We start from the raw sequence: 22702 nt of genomic DNA on the forward strand, positions 1-22702 counted from the left end.
ATCTAGGCCTCGGTGAAGGAGAGCGAAAGGACAGTGCAGTTTCCAGCTTCTCTCACCCACCGCAATGGCTCTGCCTCTGAAGTCCTTGAGTCGGGGCTTGGCAAGTGCAGCAAAGAGAGACCATGGAGGGGCAGGAGGTGAGTGGGGCTGGGACCTGACCCTGTGGCTTGCCTACCTGTACCCCTCTCCTGCCTGTGTGGCCTCCCAGGGTCTGACAACACCCCCACTGACCAACCCTCCCACTCTGACCTTCAGAGGCCCTGGCCTCCCCACTTCTCTTTCATCTCTGCTTATCCCCTCCTTCTGCAGCCAGCACCTGGCGCCTCCTGACCTTCGTGCTGGCGCTGCCCAGCGTGGCCCTCTGCACCCTCAACTCCTGGCTCCACGCGGGCCACCGTGAACGCCCCAAGTTTATCCCCTATCACCACCTCCGTATCCGCACCAAGGTACGTTGGCCTGAGGCCTCTGCCCCCAGGGCGGGAGTGAGGATCAGAAGGGCAAAGGTTGTGGGAGGGGGGGCTTGGAACCCCCAGGCCCAGACCACGCTGACAATCCTCTCTCCCTTTCTTCACAGCCCTACTCCTGGGGAGACGGTAACCACACCCTTTTCCACAATCCCCATGTCAACCCTCTGCCCACTGGCTATGAACAGCCCTGAGGCCCAGGCAGATGCCACCAGGTGCAATAAAGGTGTGGAAGCTGTGTGTCCACAGCCTCCCTGGGGACCGTGGGGGTGGGGTGGGGACCGAAGAGCTCTACTGGGCGCAGGCACACAGTGCAGTCTGTGCTCTGCTTGCTCTTCCCAAGGCCATGATATGGGAGGTGCTCGAGGGAATGTCCTTGATGACTAGGTAGGAGATCTTCATCCCTACTCCTTTTCCCTCACCTATTAATAATTAGGGCTCTAGGCTGTAAAGGTCTTTCACATAACACTGAATCCTCACAGTATCTCTGGGAGCAAGATATAATTTTAGTTCCCATTCTCTAGAGGAGGAATTGAGATTCTCAGAGATTAAATGACTTAAATGAGGCCCTCCTCAGAAGTCCCCTGGGAACTCAGGGCTGCAGACAACTTTTTGCCTGACACACTGACAATATTTGTGAATTCTGGTTTTCTGGAGACAACCTTGATTTCAAACAGAGGACCTACAGCCCTATGTGTGAGGCTTCATGACCTAATTTTGGATTTGGAATATTTCAGCCATTCTCTATGACCACATTTAATGGGTCTTCTGTATTGTCTGGGAAATCAGATGCTCCTTTTTGGAAGCTTGGCTCTCCCAATCTTTGGGGACCTCATTCAAGGGGGATATTGGTTCAAACATGTTCAGGACATTTCATTCCCCTCCTAGGACATTCTGCTCATTTGCCATTACCAAGGAGCCTGAAGCCTGTGCTGAGCCCCATGAGCAACACACACTAGAGTTCTTCCTTTGGCTTCTCCCCTAATATTATTCATAGCACCATTAAGAAAAGATTATCAGCCTCAGTCACCTGAAAAAGCGAGAGAATGTTTTCTAGGCCCACAAGCAGGTTCCCCCAACTCTTCCTAGAACAGGACTCAGGTCCCTGAATTAGAGCTCTTTCATACAAGAAGAATGTGTTATAAACATCCTCATTTAATGTGGCAATTCTTTATATATATGAAAATTCATGCTGGCTTCATGTTTGCTTCTGTAAAAAGTGAGTCATTACTGAAGAACTGACAAATATGTTAAAATATAAAAACCTTTCAATGCCTTGAGAAGTTGGCTTAGCACTTGATAAGTTGCTCAGACCAGTCCAGAGCTATACAGAAATTTTTCCCATGGAAGTAGATTTGTAGGCAAAGGCAAGACCAGTCCATGGAGGTAGAGACAAACAGAAAAGTGAATTATTAGGACAAAGGCAAATTTGGGGCCTCACAGCTGACATCCTCCTGACTGAATGTGGCAGTGTCTTCAGGTTTGTTGTCCAGCATTTCTTTGTACTGACGTTGGAAGAAGCCAAGCTGTGAAGGGAAGTAAATCAGAAGAGCTGGGTAAGAGGGCAGGGAAGAGAGTTGGGAGTAGGAAGAAGCTGAGAGAGAAGACGAGAAGAGAAATAAGCTGACTCATATTTGTGTGCCAGAACACTTATATGAATTACAGCTATCATGTATTATCTACTGTGTGCAAGCACAGCAGTTATGCATAAAAGCTATAGTAGAAAAGCATAAATTCATAGGCAGGCCTACACACATAGCCTGGTTTCATGTCTGTCTCACTTCAGCTACTCTGTAATGTAGGCATTACTGTCATTTCAAAAATGAGGAGACAAGCTCAGAGAAGTTGAGTAATTTGCCCAACATTAAAGAGTGAGCAGAATAGAGCCAAAATGTACACACAGGCCTGTCTGATTCCATTGTCTGAGTTCTTCCCACTATACCATCCTGTCTCTGGAAGGGCTTGGGTTAGATACTGGTAGTGTTGAGAGTGGGATGAAGACACTCACCTTGTATAGGATGGCTGTGATGAGAGCCAAGAGCAGCAGTCCTCCCACAGAGCTTCCCACGATGAGGGGAATAGGATCATAGACCTCATACGCTTCAAGCACCATCGCCGTCTGATTTGTGCATGAGAAAGTATCAGACTCCTTGTTGTTCCAGACTCTTCCCAGGTTCCCCAACCTTTAAGGGCCTCCCCTCCTTCCTTTGCTCAAGGGGTGAGATACAGAAACACTTATGGACTTAGGGACAACTCTCCTGCTGAGGGGCCTTCATCCTGCCTTCCTCTAGGCTTCTGAGCCTCCCACACAGCACCAAAGATTTAGCATTAGGATCCCTCTTACCAGCCTGGCCACTCCTACCACATAGTCCCTACCTGAGCTCTCAAGAATGCCTCCTGTCCTGGAAGCTGGGAATACACGGATCTATTGAATGTGATTTCAGCCACAGTCATCACCAATACCTTCTTCTGCAATGTCTGAAATACACAGGGACAGAGCTGGGGAAATACCCTAGGAAGAGGCTCAGAGTTTGAGAAATCTCCTGGCTTGAGGATGGGCACAGACACATCTGGTACCACCCAAATCCAGGGGAGGGACTCTGCTGTTGGGCCTACACACCTGGCTGACCCAGCCAAAGTTGAGTTTGCCCTTCAGGATGAAGTCAAGTTCCTCCTGGATGCCAAAGGAGGGGAGGTCACAGCGGAACCTCAGGCAGTCAGCAATGGAGCAGTTCTAGGGACAGGGGAGGAATGAAGTTGAGGAGGGTCTTAACTTAGGCAAGAACCACAGGAGAAAATGAAGTCCATCAGGTTTGGGGTGGGGAATAGATGAGCAATTATAGGTCATATATATAGATCTCCAACCTAACAAGTGCATTTCCCTATATCCCCCAATAGGCAGCTGGTCCTGCAATGGGAATCCAGGGTCTTTCTCACCAGTACAAGACTCCCTGGAATCTGGGTCAGGAAGCCAGGATGCTGGGGAGGTTCCCTCTCTGACACACAGGGGAGACTCTAGTGAGAGAGAGAAATAGCCACAGAATGATCAACATTTCACTGGTAAGAGGGTGTGAGGCACTGTAGGATCAGACTCTGGAGAGTTAGAAAGGCAAGCAGATACCTGTGAAGGGGCCACTACAGCCACATCCCACACAGCCACACCATTCAGCAGGATAGGAACCCAGAAATTGATGCTGATGGCCACATCTCGCTGACTCAGGTTATTCACCTGCAGAAAATTGAGACAGAACATTATTGTGGTCCTGGGAGCATCCCAAATCCTACTTCTTTCCTGGATCTAGCCCTCAGCTCCTCTTTCTCTCTCCCACCAGCTCCCAACATTAGCAGCACCATGGGAGGGAAGATATGGATGCTCCCTGGCTTCTCACACGATAACGATGCTCAGCTTCTTTCTTGCTCTTCTTATCAGAAGTTGAAAAGTTGAAGTACTTGGTAGACTCTTCCTTCCTGGAGAGAGAGGGCTTGTTGGTGAGAAACAGCCCTGGAGCCATCCTCAGTTGTGTCCCGGTCTGCTGCTAAGGGCTCTATTGGGCCTCCTGGCAGATGATCCCATGAAATAGTTATGATCCCCACATGCTTCTGCAGCCTCAGCTTCAGCTCCTCTCTATAACATTTGCCCCAGTCACCCAGAACTGCTAGCGTGTCCTTGGATACCCTGGCTCTTTCACATCCCCATAGCTTTGTTCAAGTTCTTTCTTTTGCTTGGAACATCCTTACCATTCCCCTTTTGGAAATTTTTACTTAAAGGCGCAAATTAAACGTTACCTCTCATAACATTTAAACATTTTCCCATGGGAAAAAGGTGTTCACACGGCTTTCTCCTTTACTAGGTATATTGTTGGCCTCCAGCAATGCTTGCAGAGGCTGTTGCCAGAACAAATAAGCCTAAAGGGATTCGAGGAAATCATGGTTGGATCACCAGGGAAAAAATGCAGTGCAAGCCCCTCTATGATGGAGTGAAGAAAAGAGATGTGGCTATCCTGGGGCAGTTAAGTAAATGTGAGGAAGGATGGTGCATGAACACAAGCCCCTGGAGTGGACATAAATGTTCACCAGGCTTCAGGTGGCTTTCCATCCATCCACCCATCCATCCATCCATCTATGCATTGCCTCCTTCAGTAAGCATTTACCCTATACCTGGCTGTGTGCTTGGCTCCGGGGATTCAACAGTTACCAAACCATAATCCCTGCCTTCCCAGAGTTAACATCTAAGGTCTCAGTGGAATCAAGCAAACAAGCAGGGGTGCTGCACATTTCACCAGCACCTAGTGTACAGAAGCCAGGGCAGCCATACAGAAACTCCATGGGCCCCCCACAGTTTCCCACAGATGTGACTGTCAGTGTGATGATTAACAACACAGGCTTGGAGCCAGACCATCTGGGTTCACATTTCAGTCTACCACTTTTTACCCAAGTAACTTAAGGTAAGTTACTTAACCTCTGTGGATTCTTCCTGTATAAAATGAGGATGCTAATAATCATGCCTGTGACAGAGTTGTGATGAAGTCTGCAGCAATGATATAAATGTTAGGATTTATTTTTTTTCCCTTACTGTGCTAGCCTTTATGTTCCTCACTCCAACCCTTTCTATGCTTCAGTTTTCTCACCTTAAAATCTTCCAGTTCTAACTCTCTTTTCAAATTTGAGTAAATCACTCAGCTTCCCCAATCCTTGGAATGGCATAGCAGTGTATGGGCATGAGCACAACCTCTAGAGCCAGACCATCTGACTTTGAGTCCTGGTTCTGCCACTTAGCAGCTGACTGACAGGAACAACCTCTTGATTTCTTTGTTGGTAGAAAAGGGGGTTTAACAATAACTAAATCACAGAGTTTTTAGAAGGATTAAATGAATGTAAATACACGTAAAGTACTTTTTAAATGCCTGGCATATCATAAGTATATATAACTGTAAGCTCTTAATATAAGTTCCACTATTTTCCCATGGACAGTAGGGGAAATTCATACATGGAGTTTGGAAGGGCAATGACACTGTTTGATCCTCCCTCCCTAGTTCTCCTAAAAATTCATGTGTCATCAGCAGCAACAACAGTAGCAAACTCTGTCCCATGGCAATATTATAAGTTTTTGACCACCTCCCTACACCTCTGGAGTTTGGCCAGGTTATGTGGGTCTCCTTGCCCTGCTTCCAGCCTGGCCTGCCCCTGCTCCACCACCCACCTTCCGAACTGAGAGCAACAGCCCTGCACTTGACTTTCCTGTGGCCTGCCACAGCCTTGGACTCGTAGAGACTTTCCCAGCAGTTTGTCACATCTCTGGCCTCCTCTTTGTTTTGTGAAACCTTGACCTTTTCTTTCCTCTGTGTGGTGACAAACCACACAGAGAGCTCAGAGAGCTCATAAAAGCCTCAATCTTAATCTAGTTAGTTTCACTTCAACACACTCATATTTGAATGAAGAATAGAATTGGCTTCATGTTTAAGGAGGCCTGCACCTTGGAGAGAGAGGGAGGAGTGCAGAGTGGTGGCAAAGTGTGTGTGTCCCACCAGTAGGTCAGTTCATCAGAGAAGAAGCAAGAAGTATATCGTGTATGTTATTATGGCATAAATATATGACTGGGCACAAGTATTCCCATGTGAGGAATTAGAGGGCTAGTTCAGATACCTATCCTTCAAAGATCCTGGGCTTCAAGGGGAGGTACTAGGATTATAGAAGAGTCAAAGGTTCAGACCTGCTGATCACCATGTAGACAGCATATCTCACTGGGAGCTCCAGATGAAAGGTGGTCTTGTTGGTTGTAGGCTTATTATTCTCACTAGAGAGAGAGAGAGAGAGAGAGGGAGGGGAGCCTCATTGGGAAGGAATCCAGGAGAGAAATCTCTGGCTGGGGCATGAGATGAAAGAATGAGGGATACACCTCGCCTCACCTGCTTGCATTGGCCTTCAGAAGCAACTTGTTGCCCAGGGTGGCCTTGTAGGAGACATCAAATGTGACTATGAAGGTGCCCTGAGAGAAGAAGAAAGAAGGAATGGGAATAAGGAAGGTCATGGAGGAGTAAGGGAAAGAAATGGGTCAGGACAAGGGTGGAGAGTGATGAGGATCTGGGGGGAGGCACTCACCTTGGTGTCCTCTTGGAAGATGGGATGGTTGATGTTACAGCTGCTGCTCTTCAGGCCCTCGTTCCCAGTGGGCACTCCCTCACATGCCAAGCGGAGTGGGCGCTGATGGGGTGGCTTCCAGGGGAGGAAAACTAATTTTAAAATGTTACCCATGTGCATATATGGGCTTGATATATAACATTGGTGGCATTGTGGAGCAGTGGGAGAAAGGACAGACTTTTCAATAAATAATCCTAGGAAAACTGGCCCATACAAAAAAAAATCAAGCAAACAGAAAAACAAAAAAAATTGAATCCCTACCTCACTCCATAATTACAATAGATTCCAACCGGATTAAAGATTTCAGGTGAAAAAGCAAAATTATTAAGCTCTTAAAAGGTAATAAAGGGGAATATCTTCATAACCTTGGAGTAGGGAAGTATTTCTTAAACATGATCAGCACATAAAACACTAAACATATAGGAAGTTTTGGTAAAAATCAACCACAATCAAATGAACACATTTGGTTTATTAAAAGACACTCTAAAGAGCCTGAAGAGACATGCAATAGGACTGGAAAATATATCTGAACACATATAACTGGAAAAGTCTGATAACCAGAATATTAAAGAACTCTTACAATTAAGAAAAGTATGTGGGTGGGGGGATGGGGTAATTAGGTGATGTGCATTAAGGAGGGAACTTGATGTAATATAGGTGTAATATGCAACTGATGAATCTCTAAATTATACCCCTGAAACTAATAATACAATATATGTGAGCTAAATTGATTTCAAATAAAAAGTTAAAAGAAAATAAAAGTATGGAAAACTCAATAGAAGAATAAGAAAAAAAATTGCACAGGCACTTCCCAAAAGAAGAAATTAAAATGACCAGGAAATAGATGAAAGGTTGTTCAAATTTATTAAAGAATGCAAATTAAACCTGTAAGGAAATTCAAATTAAAACTATAAGGAAATATCACCAGATGAACAAAAATTTAAAAGTCTGACAATGCCAAGTGTTGCAGTGGATAGAAAGTCACAGGAACTCTAATAATCTGCTGATGGATGTGCAAATTATTATACTTGAAGATACAGAAACCTAAGATCCAGCAATGCCATATGTGGCAAATACCTTGCAAATATTATGCGTAGGTGCACCAATATACATGCTCAAGAATAGTCATGGCCAAAATCAGGGAACAACTCAAATGATCACGAGTTGTAGTGTGGTAGATGTCCACTCACACCATTGTTGTTTAACATAGTACTGGAGTCCTAGCCTCAATAATCAAACAACAAAAATAAATAAAAGGCATCCAAATTGCAAGAAGTCAAGCTTTCACTATTCACAGAGGACATGATATGCTATGTAAAAATCCAAAAGACTCCACAAAAAAGTTACTGGAACAGATACACAAATTCAGCAAAGTCACAGGATATAAAATCAATGTACATAAATCTGTTGCATTTTTTTATTGTTTTGTTTTATTTTATTTTTATTTATTAAGATTCAATTAGCCAAGGTATAGTACATCATCAGTTTTTGATATAATGTTCAATATTCATTAGTTGAGTATATCACCAAGTGCTCATCATATCACATGCCATCTTTAATGTCCATCACCTAGTTACCCCATCCCCTGCCCCACCTCTGTTGCATTTCTATACACCAATAATGAAGCAGCAGAGTGAGAAATCAAGAAATTGATCCCATTTAAAATTGCATGAAAAACCAAAAGATACCTACAAATAAAGTTAACCAAAGAGGTAAGGGATCTATACTCTGCAAAAATTGAACACTGATGAAAAAAATTGAAAAGGACACAAAGAAAAGGAAAAATATTTCATGCTCATGGGTTGGAATAAAAACATTGTTAAAATGTCCATACTCCCCAAAGCAATCTACACAAAAATGCAATCCTTATCAAAATACCACCAACATTCTTCACAGAGCTAGAACAAACAAGCCTAAAATTTGTATGGAACCAGAAAAGATCCCAAATAGCCAAAGCAATCTTGAAGAAGAGAAAAGCTGGAGGCATCACAATCCAGACTTCAAGCTATATTACAAAGCTGTAGTTATCAAGACAGTATGATCCTGGCACTAAAATAGACACATAGATCAATGAAACAGAAAAGAAAGCCCAGAAATGGGCCCACAACTATATGGTCAACTAATCCTTGATAAAACAGGAAAGAAAATCCAATGGAAAAAAGACAGTCTCTTTAACAAATGGTGTTGGGAAAATTGGACAGCCACAGGCAGAAGAATGAAACTGGACCACTTTCATACAACATACAAAAAAATAAATTCAAAATGGAATAAAGACCTAAATGTGAGACAGGAAACCATCAAAATCCTAGAGAAGAATACAGGCAGGAACCTATTTGACCTCGGCTGTAGCAACTTCTTACAAGACACATCTCTGGGGGCAAGGGAAACAAAACCAAAGTGAACTTTGGGGACTTCATCAAGATGAAAAGTTTCTGCACAATGAAGAAAACAATCAACAAGACAAAAAGGTAACCAATGGTATGGGAGAGGATATTTGAAAATGACATATAAAGTGTTAGTAACCAAAATCTATAAAGAACTTATCAAATTTAACAACCAAAAAATAAATAATCCCGTTAAGAAATGGGCAGAAGACAGGAACAGACATTTTTCCAAAGAAGACATAAAGATGGCTAACAGACACATGAAAACATCCTCATCATCACTCATCATCAGGGAAATACAAATCAAAACTACATTGAGATATCACCTCATACCTGTCAGAATGGCTAACATTAACAACACAAGAAAGAACAGGTGTTGGCAATGATGCAGAGAAAGGGGAACCCTCTTACACTGTTGGTGGGAATGCAAACTGGTGCAGCCACTCTGGAGAACAGTATGGAGCTTCCTTGAAAAGTTAAGAAATAGAACTACCCTATGACTCAGCAATTGCACTAGAGGCATTTACCCAAAGAACACAAAAATAGTGATTAAAAGAGGCACATGCACCCCAATGTTTATAGCAGCATTAAATTCAAAAGCCTAACTATGGAAAGAGCCCCAATGTCCATTGAGTAATGAATGGATAAGGAAGATGTGGTATACATATACAATGGAACATTACTCCACCATCAAAAATAATGAAATCTTGCCATTTGCTATGGCATGGATGGAACCATGCCATGGCAAAGGTATTATGCTAAGTGAAATAAGTCAGTCAATGATAAATGCCATATGATTTCACTCACATGTGGAATTAAGAAACAAAACAGATGAACATAAGGGAAGGGAAAAAAAGAGAGGGAGGCAAACCATAAGAGACTCAACTATAGAGAACACACTGAGGGTTCCTGGAGGGGAGGTGGACAGAGGATGGGCTAAATGGGTGATGGATATTAAGGAGGGACTTGTGATGAGCACTGGGTGTTATAAGTACGGGATGAATTACCTCCTGAAACCAATATTGCACTATATGTTAACTACCTGGAAATTAAATAAAAACATTTTTTTTTAAATGTGGAATGGGTAAATAAATTGTGGTATGGTCATACAAAGGGATTTTATATACAATAAAAATGTTCTACATCCAGAAGCAACAACATGGATGAATTTCACAAACATATGCTGAAAAAATGAATAAATATACAAAAGAACATATAACATGTTTCTATAAATTTCAAATATTGACAAAACTCAACAGTTTTTTCTAAGGATGTGCTCATGGGTGGTAAAACCATAAAATATACAAGGAATTGATTATCACGAAGTCAGAATACTGGTTACCTTGGGGAGAGAGTGAGGTTTTGATGAGGAAATGAACATGGAGGGAGAACTTCTGGGGGTGCTAGCAGTGTATTATTTCTTGACCTGGATGCTATATGCTATTTGTTTAATATCATCCATTAAACTATACATCTGCTTTATGCACCTCTCTCTCTCTCTCTCTCTCCCCTTCAGAATTGTGTGTATCTGTGTTTACATGTCATCATAAAAGAATTAAAAGAACCTACTATAACCCAGGGCAGGGAAGAGGCCATTAGAGAACAAGGAAGCTATTTACCTGGGTTCCTAGCACTCGTCGGTAGGACAGCCCTGCTGGGTAGTAGAAGTGGATCACAGTACCATAGGAATCCTCACCCTCATTCCACAGAGTCACTGTCACATTAAGCTCCAGGGAGCTCCCTACCACCAGGGTCTGCAGGCTGGAGGAGGAAGGACAAAACTGAAAAAGAGACTGTGCTGGAAATAGGTTGGAATTGGATCAAGGGTAGGGGCAGGAATGTGGGAACTCATGAACTGATAACATTCCAATCAAAATTTAATTTCTTTGTTAGAAGGAGAGCCAAAGGGAAACATAAGCATTTCTCATCCCATGGGGATGAGAGACCCAAAAGCTTAAGTGTCTAGAAATGAAAGGAGTTAGAGCTCACCCTGAGAAGCTGAGATTGATATTCAGGTCCCCTTCACAGAGGTGATCTTGTCCACAGTTCTTCTCAAAAGGGAGCTGCAGAAAAACAGTAAATTCTCTTCCCATCCATGTCTTAATCTTTCTCCATTTCCCTCATTAGGAGCGCTCATCTTGAGTGCTCATTATTGAATATTACTGAGCACCCACCCCACACCAACACTGTCAAGAAGTGGGGCAGTAAGGGAGGGGCAGAATGATAAGATCCTTGGCTTCAAGGAGCATAAAGTTTAGTTGAGGAGTTAAATCCAACTCACATTGGAACAATTATTCGACAAACATTATCAAGTGTCAATAAGGGACAGGTTCTGGGTTGGGTGAGGAGTTAGGAAAAGTGGAAACTACAGGTGAATTAGACATGGCTCTTGTACTCACAGAACCCACAATTCCCAGAGAGCCACAAAAGTAGATGCCGATTGCTATGATTCCAGTCATGTAATATTTGGTATCACTATGATGTAATAGGAAGCCAGAGAAGAAGAGAGAGATGCTGAATATGATTTCCAAAAGGGGGGAAGTTGAGACTGGGGCTTAGAGAACTAGAAAGGATCTTTGAGGTGGAGAGAAGGAAATGTTTTCCAAGTAGGAACTACAACATGGACAAAGAAACAGAGGAAGGAATGACAGATGTTGGGAAGGATTTGGAGAATGAGAATCAGAGAGTTTATGTTGAGGTAAAGTGGTGGCCATCTGGGATGTGTGTAAGAGTCCAAGCTAGGCAGGGCCTTGGTAACTGGGTGGAGGCATTATGGACTTAATGTGGTTGATGGAAAGTTGAGAACCACAATAGGTTCTTAAGACACAGAGACACAGTGAAAATCAGTACATCCCTGGGATTTCATTGGAAGACTCACAGAAGCAGTGAAGAGGTCCTGTGAGCCCACAGCCAGCACAGGGCGAAGGTTCTGAGATGAGGGGATGGGCTCCCCCACCAAGGAGAAGTTGAGGCGTAGGATGATGGGATTCACCACATCCTCCACACAGTCCTGAGGGAGAATGGGCTTTCAAGAACCCACTACCCTTCTCGTTACTTTCCACCACTGGCCCTTCTGCTCAACTACATCCATTCCCTGCTGCTGGGACAGCATTCTGTCCTAGCTGTGGAGTCAGGTTCTCTGGCCTCAACTTTCCTCTCTCCAGCCCCAATATCCCCACCCTCTTCCCCTCACTCAACAGGGAGCAGAGGTGCCAGAGGCTCACCTTGGGCTCCTTCTCCCCCTCCCTTTCCCAGAACCCGAAGTCCTTACTGGTAAAAGCAGCTTAATGGTTTCACAGTAATCTCCCATCCCCAGGGTTTTTCTTCGAGTCAAAGTCCTGTTCTTGGTCTCATCAAAAATGGCACGAGAAATCAGACGGCCTGGGTCCAATGCCAGATCATACCTGATGGAGCTTTGGACATCACCTGAAGCGGAAGGGAGGAACAGAAGATGAAAAGTCCAAGAGAACCTCAAATGTTCTGCTTTTGTTTATTTATGCAACAAACATTTGCTGAGCACTTCCTATGGGCCATGAGCTGTATCAGGTGCTAGGATATGTGTGGAGAAGAAGATAGAGAAATATGGTCCCTGCTGTCATAAAGCTCTCCGTCTAGGAAGAGAGACCAGCATGCAGGCCATAATCCCCCAGCACAATCAACCCAATGGTGGGATCCTCAGTAGTACCAAGGAGGGCTTGCTAATTCAGACCTGGGCTCAGAAATGCCTTCCTGGGTGGGCCTTGTCTGAGCCCCAACCTGGAGGATGAGCAAAGGTTGGTGAAGAATGGGGGGGGGGAGAGGGGAGAGTCCCAGACCATGAGAACAATGGCTAAGACCAGAAGGGAGAGGGAGGATGGCACATTTACAGAAAGGGAGAGTGTGATGAGGTAGGTTGGAAGGGCAGGGAGGAGCAAAGTCAGCAAGGGCATTGTAGAGAAGGATTTTGGTCTTTATAAATGGAAGAAAGGAGAGCTTGCGGGGTGGTTAAGCAGGCAAGTGAGGAGACCAGATTTGTGTTTTAGGACCGATCCCTCTAGTTTCTCTACGGAGAAAGGATGGCAGGCTGCAAGAACAGACATGGAAACAGCTCAAAGTATAGGTAGGAAAGAGAAGTGGTGGCTTCAAGGTAGGCAGTGGCTGGAGCGGGTGGAGAGAAGTGGGAAGATTCCAGATTGTATCCCGGACTTAGAGCCTATTGGCCTGGGTGTGGGGAGAGGGGAAGAGAAGGGACCCGGGGTTTCCAACACTGGCAGGTGAGTGGATATGCAAGTGGTATCTGGATCCCTGGGCTCATTTCCTCCTGAGGATAGGGTTGGGGGCCTCAAGGGGGATAAGGTGCTGGTCCACTGGGAAGAACTCACCTAGTTGGTCCAGTGAGCTTTTGTGGATAGAGAGACAGACTGTGGCACTCGCAGCTTCCAGGGTGGATGGCACGTCTCCCCAGCACTGGTACACAGCCTTTGCCACCTCCGAGGGCATGAATCTCATAGCCACCCCCACATTCAGCACTGGCCGACTCCTGAGGGTGCACACAGGGGCTGAGGACCTGATTCTGGCCCCGGAGAGGAGGACAAGGGAGGGGGAAGCTTGTTGAATGGACACACAGTGGGCAAGGGTGGGATGTGAGGGGTTGTCACCTGAGCAGCAGCACCTGTCCCCGGGCCCCCACAGCCAGGTCCACCAGTCCATCCTGGGTGAGGTCCTGACCCCCACTCAGTGACTGCCCAAAATACTGGAGTGTGGGAGAGAGCCGGGAGCCTGCGATCCGCTGGCCAGAGAGGAAAAGGAAAAGCGGAAGTCAAGGGGAGGGCATCTGAAAGGTTTGAGAAGAAAGATTTGGAAAGGAAACTGCAGTGAAAGCAGATCTGAATGGAAAAATTGAAAAGGAGAGATGAGAGGGCAGGAATGGAAAGCAAGCATAGTGAGACCCCAGGGACCCCAGACAGAGCTCCTTCATTTAATGTTTCATAGAAGGAAACTAAGGCTCTCAGAGGCTAAATCAGTCACTTGCCTAAGGCCACACAGCTGACATGGCTGGACAGGCATTTAACCCAGGCCCTGCAATCTCTTAACCACTAAGCTGCCCACACACTGAAGTCTGTTTGGAGCCAAAGGAGAAAGGAGAGATACTTTGCACTTAGCTGGGCCTGGTGACATTCAGGGCACTAAACCCCTAGAAGAAGCATGGCTACTGTTAAGGTCAGTGACAAGGCAGGGCATCAGGCAAATCTGAGACATAGAAAAGGAGATGGAACTGGGAGAGGCTGCAGACAGGGGTCTCACCTGTCTGTGGGAGGGGTTGATGCCCAGTCCTGAGGTTCCATGAAATAGGTAGACAGCACCCCGGCTCTCCTGCTCTCCTGGGGCCCCGATGGCCACGTCTGTCAGCTTGTCCCCATTCACATCCCCCAGCACTGTCAGGGCTGCCCCAAAGCGGCCCCAGGGGTGGCCCTGCTCCCCACAGAGAATGACCTCACACTGCCACTTAGCCCTCTGCAGAACAAAACCAGTGTCAGGTCCCAACCCAGGCAACCCCTCCACCCCACACCCAGGCCTCACCCAGCCCAGCTCTCATCAGACACTCACCCCCTGGGGCAAGGGGCACACAGACACCTGGCCCCCCCGGGTTGGCTTGTAGTAATAGGGAGCCCCAATGAGGACAAGGTCAGAGCTGCCATCTCCATCCACATCCACAGTGCAGAGGGAGGCCCCAAAGTAAGAGCCAATCTGCAAGGCAGAGCCTGAAGTCATCCTGCCTGCCCCTGCCAGAGGCACCCCCTTCTGGGACTGGACCCACTTCTCCACAGCCACCAGGACCTTCCCCCCACAGGCTTCCAAACCCCTTCATCTCCTCCCCCTCTGCCCCTGGAGACCCTGCCACCTTCATGTTCCACTCTGGCTTCCTCAACACCCAACCTGAGTCCCTGCAACTTCAGCCTTCGGCCTCCATTGCCCAGATGCCTGGGTGAAGATGACAGCTTTCCCGGTATGTTGATGGCGGGGGGCCCCAAGGATCAGGCTCTGGACCCCCTTCCAAAGAGCCAGCTCAGTGGAGTAACCTGAGGAGGGCAGGCCTCAGCACAAAGGCTTCCTCCCCACCCCTGAGCTCCTGCCCTTCCCAGGCAGCTCATGTCCCACCTGTGCCCCCAGCCACAGCCTTTTCTCACCCAGGTAAGAGTCCCTCATGTCCACATTCTCTTGAGACATGTTGATGAAAGTGCGGCTCATATTTTGGGTGTACAGGAAGGCACCTCCAGACCAGCTGAAGCTCCCCACAGCCCCCAGAACTGGTCCATCCTGGGAGGAAAGGATTCTAGGGCTGAGCAGGCCTGACCCAAAAGAAGACAGCCTATTCCAAAGCAATGCCTGCCACTGACTCTGCTCATTATTTGGCATTCTCTTTCTCCCTCCCCAGTCCTTTTCAGCAACTTCAGTGTCCCTCACTCCTAATGTCTCTCAGCCATCCCCAGTGCCACTGTTCCGGTAAATCCCAACTATTCTCATCCACTGCCCTTTCTGCCTCCTAGCTGGCTCCTTTCTGCTCCATCCTCCAGTACCCCAGAGTAGGTTTCCTCAGAACCAACAAACATATAGCCATCATCCTGCTGGCAATCCAACATGGCTCCCTGCCACCAAGCCCCTGAGGATGGAATCTAGGGTCCTCTCCAGTCAAACCTGTGGAGTTACCCTATGTTTAAACACATGAAGCTTTTGACCTGGACACCTCTCTCCTCTCTCTTTCTAAGACTCAACTCCTCTCTCAGGAAGAGTCAACCTCAAACTCACCTCCTCTGTGAGGTCTTCGTTGGCTCCCTCAGGGAGTGATAAGCATTTCCTACTCTGCATACTTTTTTATTGCCTTTTTAAACTTTTGATTATGGATAATTTAGAACATATACAAAAGTAGAAAGAAATGCATAATGAACTCCCAAGTACCCTTGAGCCAGCTTCAGTGATCAATTCATGACCAACCTTGTTTCATTTCTATGTCCCCCCTCCTCACCCCCAAAATTACTTTGAAGCAAATCCCTCTGGATATTTTGAGCACACATTGACTTGCACACAAGTCACACTATATTGTTATTTCTTTCATCTGCATGATCTGGTCTTTCCCATCTTTCCACCCCCCTCTCTCACTCTGCTCCAGCTATGCTGGCCCTTCTATCTCTCTAGCCCAGTAACCATGTTCATGCCTCAAGACCTTTGCACTTGCTTTTTCCTCTACCTGGAGCGATCTCTCCCAGATTTTTCCAGGGCTGGCCTTTTCTCATCATTCGGCCTCAGTTGTCACTCCTCAGGCCTCCTCTGAGCACCTGTCTTGCTCTACCCTAATGCCTAGCACAATCTGAAGATATTTTTTGTTGTTTGTTGTCTCCTCCCACTGGATATGTGCCCTATGAGAGCGGGAGTCGTGGCTATCCTGTTCTCTGCTATGCTCCTACCACCTACATACACTGCCTATATGCCTCTCTCCAAACAGACAGTGACATTGAAGACAGAATCTGCTTTCTTATTTACTTCTGGGTCCCAACTCCCAGCACAGGGTTGGCCCAGGATTGGTGCCTGAGACCTATTTATCAAGTACGTGTTCCACCCACCATTGTGAGTACTGAACTGAAGCCTTCTTGTGACATCTCATGTTGGAAGGAGCTACTTGTCCTCGACTGGGTTCCTGTGGGGAAACAGGTCATTTAGGCTCTGGGGGCTATGAGACCACAAGGACTCAGAGCAGAAGGAGAAGAATGACTCTGAAGCTCAGGTTCTGGGGCACAATTTTGGGTGAGCTGTGAATAAGGATGGCCTCTCAGAACTTCAGGGAACAACTGGGTCCAGAACCTTTCTATTCCAAGACCCAAGCTCGCCCTGCATTTACCCTCAACTGCAAAGATCTTCTCTTGCAGCTGCTCCTGGATGCTGCTGAGTGCCCCAAAGTTGTCCACCCTGAACACGTGGTCTTGAGAGGGCACTGAGCCAATGGTGTTCAGCTCCTGCCTGGCAGTGGGTTCCTGGAAAGCATTTCCCACCTGTGGCAGAGAGACAGCTGAGGAGGAGCCCACCAGCCTTTCTGCCTGGGTAACGTTGAGCCTGAGTCTGAGGGTGACATGAGGAAAAGGACATACCCCAATGGCATAGCGAATGATGCCAGCTCTCTCTGCCTGAGGGATGACGTCTCTGTACTCCAGGGGGTCTCTGTATTTCTGCCCATCTGTGATGACAATGAGGATCTTCTTGGCACTTTTACGGGCCCCATTCTTACTATGAAATAGTTCTTTCCTGTCAAGGAAGAAAGGGAGATGACTCTCTGTAGATGAAATTGATTCTGGAAAGAAATAATCTGTAGCAGTAGAAGCTCATATGGAGAGACTGGGGAGTCCTGGTACCATCAGACTGTGTCAGCCATGTTTAAAAAAAAATTGCCTCAACCTTTTTTGAAAGTCATGCAATGATTAGTAAGATCAATAATAAAGGTACTCATATTCCTTTTTCTATAATTCCATCTACCATGGAACCTCATTTCCAGAAGGCAGTATGGTTCAGAGTAGGAACTTTACAGTCTGACAGACTTGGACAGTTGCTTTACCTCTTTGAGCCTTTGTTTCTCTCTGTGAAGGTGAGAATAATAATTGTACCATAGCTGTTCTTCAAAGATGACCCCCAGTGTGCCACACCTGGTTCCCTTCCCATATTGAGTCTGACCTGTGACCAGTTTCAGCAGTAGCATGAAATGGAAGTGACACCATGCCAACTATGGGCCTAAGAAGCCTTGTTAGCCCTTTCATTTGGGGAAGCCCTGAGCCACCATGAGGGAAGTCTATAGCTCAAGACTTCTGTAGCTTCTATAGCTATGGAGAGGAAGGCTCCTCCATCCCAGCTAAGCCCAGCCTTCCAGCGAGTCCTGCCCAGGCAGGACCATGTGAATGAATCTCTCATGTTCCAGCTTCTGAAAACAGATGAGTCCCAAATCACGAAAAATATTAATAAAAGAGTTGTTGCTTAAGCCACTAAGTTTGGGAGTGGTTTTTTAGGCAACAATAGATAAATGAGATAAATCATAAGAGGTTATTTTGAGGATCAAATGAGGGAAAGCCTTTAAAACAGTGAATGGCCAAAGGTAAGCATTAATTCTGTGGTAGCTATTACAAATGATTAAAAATGTAACTATATGCTCATATAGTTCTATAAATTCAGAATAAACACACACACACACACACACACACTCAAAATATAATACTGGAAACAAGCTAAATGTCCAAGATCAGGGAAGGGGTTTAGCAAATCATGATCCACCTGCTTTGTAAGAAAGTACAGAGCCATTTCAAAGGAAAACAGTAAAAGCTGTAGAGAAACATGGCACAGGTTCATGTAGTAGATGAAAAAAAAAGGCAGGACGAAACTTGTTTCTGCCCACATCGTGACTATATGAAATATGTCTGAATAAAAACAAGGATGGAAATGGCCCTGTGCTTTGTGGGTGGGATTTGTTTATTCATTTGTTTTTATCCTTTCTTTTTGCTAAAATACTGTGAGGTGGTTGGTAGAGGGACTGTAATACTTTTTCCAAAAATCTCCTTAATGTTATTGCAATTTTTTATCTTTTTTTGTAATGAAACTTCTAAAAAGAAAAAAACAAAAAACAAACAGTGGCAGAGAAGCCCTGAGATGGCTTTGGTTCTGGGGAGTGGGGAAGCTGCTGTTCTGGGTGAGGGGAGCAGAATGGGTGTTGAGGACAACCACACTGTCACCCACCACTGGGAGGAGTTCCAAGGGCTAGAAGGGATGCCGCTCCTGTGTGACTTTCAATTCAAGGGACAGAGGCATTCCTCTTGGTTGTCCAGTCCCATGCAGCCAGTGTTCAAGGCAGAAAAGCCACCCAGCAGTAAAGAGGGTACATTTGGCAGGAGCATCCTTTATTCAGCATTTCTCCAGCACCATCCCCAGAGTGGCACCCAGGGGTGCACAGGAAGTTGAAAATCCCAGACATTTAGCCTATTTCTTTCCCATAAGAACCACATCTTCTGTTCTGGCGCCACCACCTAAGTCATTTCTTTATGGTCATCCTAGCTGGTCAGGCACATACATGGTAAGCACCCAGTTAATGCAGAGTTCATATGGATGAGGAATGTGGGAAGAGAGGGAAATGAGTGAGGAGAGAGACGCAAAGAAAACACTTGGCAACAATTCCCAAGTCTCTGCCAGGGAGGTAAAACGTGAGTGCACCATTCTCTGGATAAAACACCAACCACTTATCTAGCACTTCTGGTGCAGAAGCATTGCATGCATGTTATCTCCTTTAATTCTTAAAACCAAGTTGTAAGTTTATCCTCATTTGACAGTTTGCTGAGACTTAGAAAGAGTCAGTAAATCCCAGGGTGGCCCAGGTCACCAGCAGGGAGCCAGAATGAGAACTCGGGTATGTCTGAACCAAAGCCCATGTCTCTGGCTTCCCTAGTTGGACTCAGGGTCCAGCCAATCCCAAGCCAGGCAAAGAGGAAACACTGCAGAGGAGTGCTGTCCTATATGAAGAGAACATTCCAGGGAAGTCTCCACCTACAGCCCCTCCACTTCCCTTTTGAGCCCCTTTCCCCAGATTTCCCACAGCCCTGCAGAAGGGCTGTGCAGACCAGCATGAGGAAATGGTGTGGCAGCTTATCCACATGAGGCAGAAGGGGAAACTTACACCACTGTCAGGATGCCCGTGGCTGTAAATGTCAGGCCATCCAGTTGGACGATGGGATCCACCAGGCTCTGAGGGCTCAAGCTGCTCTGGAATTGGGTGAAGGTGAAGTGGATCTTCAGGTAGTTGGAGTACTGTATCAGGGAGAACTGCAAAGGAGAAGAGGAAGGCCCTGGAGCTCAGGAGTTATTCTTCAATAAACATTTTATTTTGGAATAACTTTGGTTTTAAAAACCACTTTCCATGTGTTCTTGAGGCTAAAACCCAGGGGAAACATGGCCCAAAAAGAAAACTAGAAAATCAAAACCAAATGATGCTTCTTTCAGAGTTTGCAAGGAATAACATTTCCTACCTCAACATTTCTTAAACTTGGACTTTTTAAAAATTTCATTACATGAAATCAACTTGTAGACTATATTTCCTCACTTCTCAAGAATTTCCACATACATATACACTAATTACTGGGAAATAAAATAATAAGATAAATCATGAGTTACATGGAAAATGTAATAAAGAAATCATTAATTATTTGGCCAAGTTACCTTCAGTCTAATTTCACAGCAAAACTACTTTTGCAATCCTTTCAATGCTTCTAAACAGTAAAAAACTGTATTTCCTAGGCCATGTGGGGACATATTAAATGCCATGGGGGAATTTCCTCAGGTCAGGGCTCAAATCAGCCATGCACCAGGACACAAGTATCAGGCACAGGCCCACTGAGCCAACCCCCAGCAACACCAGGCTTCCTCTTAGGTTGGTCTTCCCCAAGGCAGCTGCCACCCCCACCCCACTCCCCAGGCCTTGGGGACCCAGTCTTCACCAGGGTGTTGGTGCCTTCAAACTGTCCCATCACGGCTCTGACAAAGTCTTTCATCTGCTTAAAGTCACTTTTGACAATGCTGCCAGAACCATCAATCAGGAAGACAATGTCCATCTCTTGACTTGGACACTCTGTAGAGAAGGAAGAAGGAATCAGAGATGCGTGTGTGGGTCCCAGCTGTCTGCCAGGGCCCAGAAATCTTTCTGGCTCCACAGAGTTAAGGGGCCATTCTTGGCCTAGGAATCAATTCCCACCCAGTTTCTACACCTTCCTCGGAGGAAGCCCAAATCCATTGCCCAAACTTTAAGAAACAAAACAAATGAGCAAAAAAGAAAGAGAGACAGAGAGACAGAATGAGAGAGACAAAGAAGAGAACAGACTCTTAACCAAAGAGAACAAACTGATGGTTACCAGAGGGGAGGTGGGTGGGGGGATGGGTTAAATAGGTGATGGGGATTAAGGAGTGCACTTGTGAGGAGCACCAAGTGATATATGGAATTGTTGAATCACTATATTGTACACCTGAAACTAATATAACACTGTATGGTAACTATACTGGAATTAAAATTAACACTTAATTTTCAAAGCATTCTAAACTAAAAAAAAATCTGTTGACCCCGCACCCCCACACCCACCCTGCAGAGTCCCTTGCTTCCTTCCTTCCACAAGGCCTAGAAAGGGGAGAAAGAAGTAAAGGACAGAGGCCAGATGGGTTCCTCATTCAATTACTCAACAAATATTTGTTGAATACACACTAGGAATGTCATAGAGCACAAGGGGAAGGCAATTTAGAAAGTGATTCAAGTGTGCATTCTGAGCATGCTGGGCTCAAACCCCAGCTCTGCCACCTACTAGTCGTGAATTCAGGCAAGTTATATAACTCCACTGGGCTTCAGTTTTCCCATCTGTAAAATGGGGATAATAATAGTGCCTAACACACGGGGTAGGTTAAAAAGTGTTAATGTGTACACAAAATGCTTAAGACAGGACTGGCCTCCCATAGCTGTGATGGGGATTAGCTGATGTGTTAGCATATCATCACCATGTGCCAGGCATTGTTCCAGGCACAAGAACACACCAGCAGCAGATGCTAAGGTTGCCACCAAGAAGACCCACCCCCTCTCAGGACAGAGGTCCTTATTATCAGCTATAGGGGGTAGCTGTTGATGGCTCCCAGTTGATAACTCAGCAGATGTCTTGCCCAAGATTACAACTCCTGCTCCTGGGGGCGACCTGCATCCAGCCATGTTCCAAGCTCCTCTGGGTTAGCTGAGGGTCTGTTCTGATCCATCACAGTCCACCTTCTTTCTCTGCTCAGTCCTGCTTCCTTCATGCTCTCAGAACTATTGCTCCCAAGAGTATTCCTAAATGAGCCTCAGAGTCTATTTCTCAGGAAACCTGGTCTAAGACCATAGCTTGAAAAAAGATACCACCCCTGCCCTCATGGAGTCCGCCATAATGGAGAGTCACACCATACACCTATAAACAAATAAGACACTTCACATTGACGCCAAACTCACATAAGTGCTTGTGGCCTGTGTGAAGGACACAGTTGGTTCCTCCACCAGTGCCTCACATCCTGTGTTGCTCCCATGGTGGTGGGAGATCAGCCTCCACAGACAGTAATGAGGCATGATGCTGAACTGTGGCAGCTGGCCTCCTGCCACTGAAGCAAAAATACCTTCTCCTCGCTCCCCACACCTCCCCCATCCCACCTATGCAACAAGCTGGTGCTTCACCCCTGCTGAGAAGAAATGGAAGGCCACTTCCCTCCCTGCTTTCTTGACCAGGAAGTTCAGCCCCCCACGTGGCAGGCCAAGAAACCCTCACTGCTCCCCTCCTTACCCGATATCCCCCACAGCTGGGTAGCTGAAGGTCCCAATCCCCACATCTTGCACTTGTGCTTACTTTGTTAGCTGCACCACAAAACCACCCCTCATATCCTCTCTCAGGCCACAATGGTGGCAAGTTCCCTCACAATATCATTTCTGTTTCTTGTTCCTTTTACTGTCTCCACTGGGCTTCCAATAGCAGGCACCAGGCTATAGCTGAGCGCCTTCTGAAAAAAAAGACCAAGTCAGTCAGGCAAGGTTGGCTCCAGGTCTCGGCTCTGTCACTTCCTAACAACAGGAACTCAGCTCTCTGAGCCTCAGTTTTCTTGCTTGTAAGATGAGACCATCTTGCCTACCACCCTGAATCTTGTGAGGGTGCAATAAAGATC

The 22702-nt window shown here is 46.1% G+C and overlaps 2 protein-coding genes across 3 annotated transcripts in view; one reads left to right on the forward strand and one right to left on the reverse strand.

Moving 5' to 3' along the window:
- LOC117999554 (cytochrome c oxidase subunit 6A2, mitochondrial) lies at window positions 1-12399 on the forward strand. 2 transcript variants are annotated; one of them, XM_034988787.1, is made up of 4 exons: window positions 1-137; window positions 310-446; window positions 575-690; window positions 12303-12399. In XM_034988787.1, exons 1-3 carry the CDS (start codon window positions 65-67, stop codon window positions 656-658), a joined length of 294 nt encoding a protein of 97 aa, XP_034844678.1. In that variant the 5' UTR covers window positions 1-64; the 3' UTR covers window positions 659-690; window positions 12303-12399. The 2 variants fall into 2 exon arrangements, with proteins under 2 accessions (XP_034844678.1, XP_034844679.1); XM_034988788.1 differs by lacking the exon at window positions 12303-12399 and adding an exon at window positions 1353-1744.
- The window catches only part of LOC117999555 (integrin alpha-D-like), a 27226-nt gene continuing 6373 nt past the window's right edge, over window positions 1850-22702 (reverse strand). The window contains exons 6-30 of the mRNA XM_034988789.1: window positions 20482-20612; window positions 19665-19810; window positions 17107-17260; window positions 16860-17010; window positions 16585-16658; window positions 15154-15283; window positions 14903-15045; window positions 14573-14713; window positions 14270-14479; window positions 13624-13754; window positions 13348-13505; window positions 12258-12412; window positions 11865-11996; window positions 10976-11049; window positions 10606-10747; window positions 6564-6677; window positions 6371-6450; window positions 6175-6258; window positions 3854-3932; window positions 3586-3693; window positions 3402-3479; window positions 3085-3198; window positions 2841-2942; window positions 2473-2583; window positions 1850-1990 (exon numbers count right to left, since the gene is read on the reverse strand). Of these exons, the coding sequence (XP_034844680.1) occupies window positions 1877-1990; window positions 2473-2583; window positions 2841-2942; window positions 3085-3198; window positions 3402-3479; window positions 3586-3693; window positions 3854-3932; window positions 6175-6258; window positions 6371-6450; window positions 6564-6677; window positions 10606-10747; window positions 10976-11049; window positions 11865-11996; window positions 12258-12412; window positions 13348-13505; window positions 13624-13754; window positions 14270-14479; window positions 14573-14713; window positions 14903-15045; window positions 15154-15283; window positions 16585-16658; window positions 16860-17010; window positions 17107-17260; window positions 19665-19810; window positions 20482-20612 (3056 nt within the window). The 3' untranslated portion in view covers window positions 1850-1876. The remainder of the gene's footprint in view (window positions 1991-2472; window positions 2584-2840; window positions 2943-3084; window positions 3199-3401; window positions 3480-3585; window positions 3694-3853; window positions 3933-6174; window positions 6259-6370; window positions 6451-6563; window positions 6678-10605; window positions 10748-10975; window positions 11050-11864; window positions 11997-12257; window positions 12413-13347; window positions 13506-13623; window positions 13755-14269; window positions 14480-14572; window positions 14714-14902; window positions 15046-15153; window positions 15284-16584; window positions 16659-16859; window positions 17011-17106; window positions 17261-19664; window positions 19811-20481; window positions 20613-22702) is intronic.

The sequence above is a fragment of the Mirounga leonina genome, unplaced genomic scaffold (genome assembly GCF_011800145.1).
Source record: "Mirounga leonina isolate KUSES-001 unplaced genomic scaffold, KU_Mleo_1.0 Mir_454, whole genome shotgun sequence".
NCBI lineage: Eukaryota > Metazoa > Chordata > Mammalia > Carnivora > Phocidae > Mirounga > Mirounga leonina.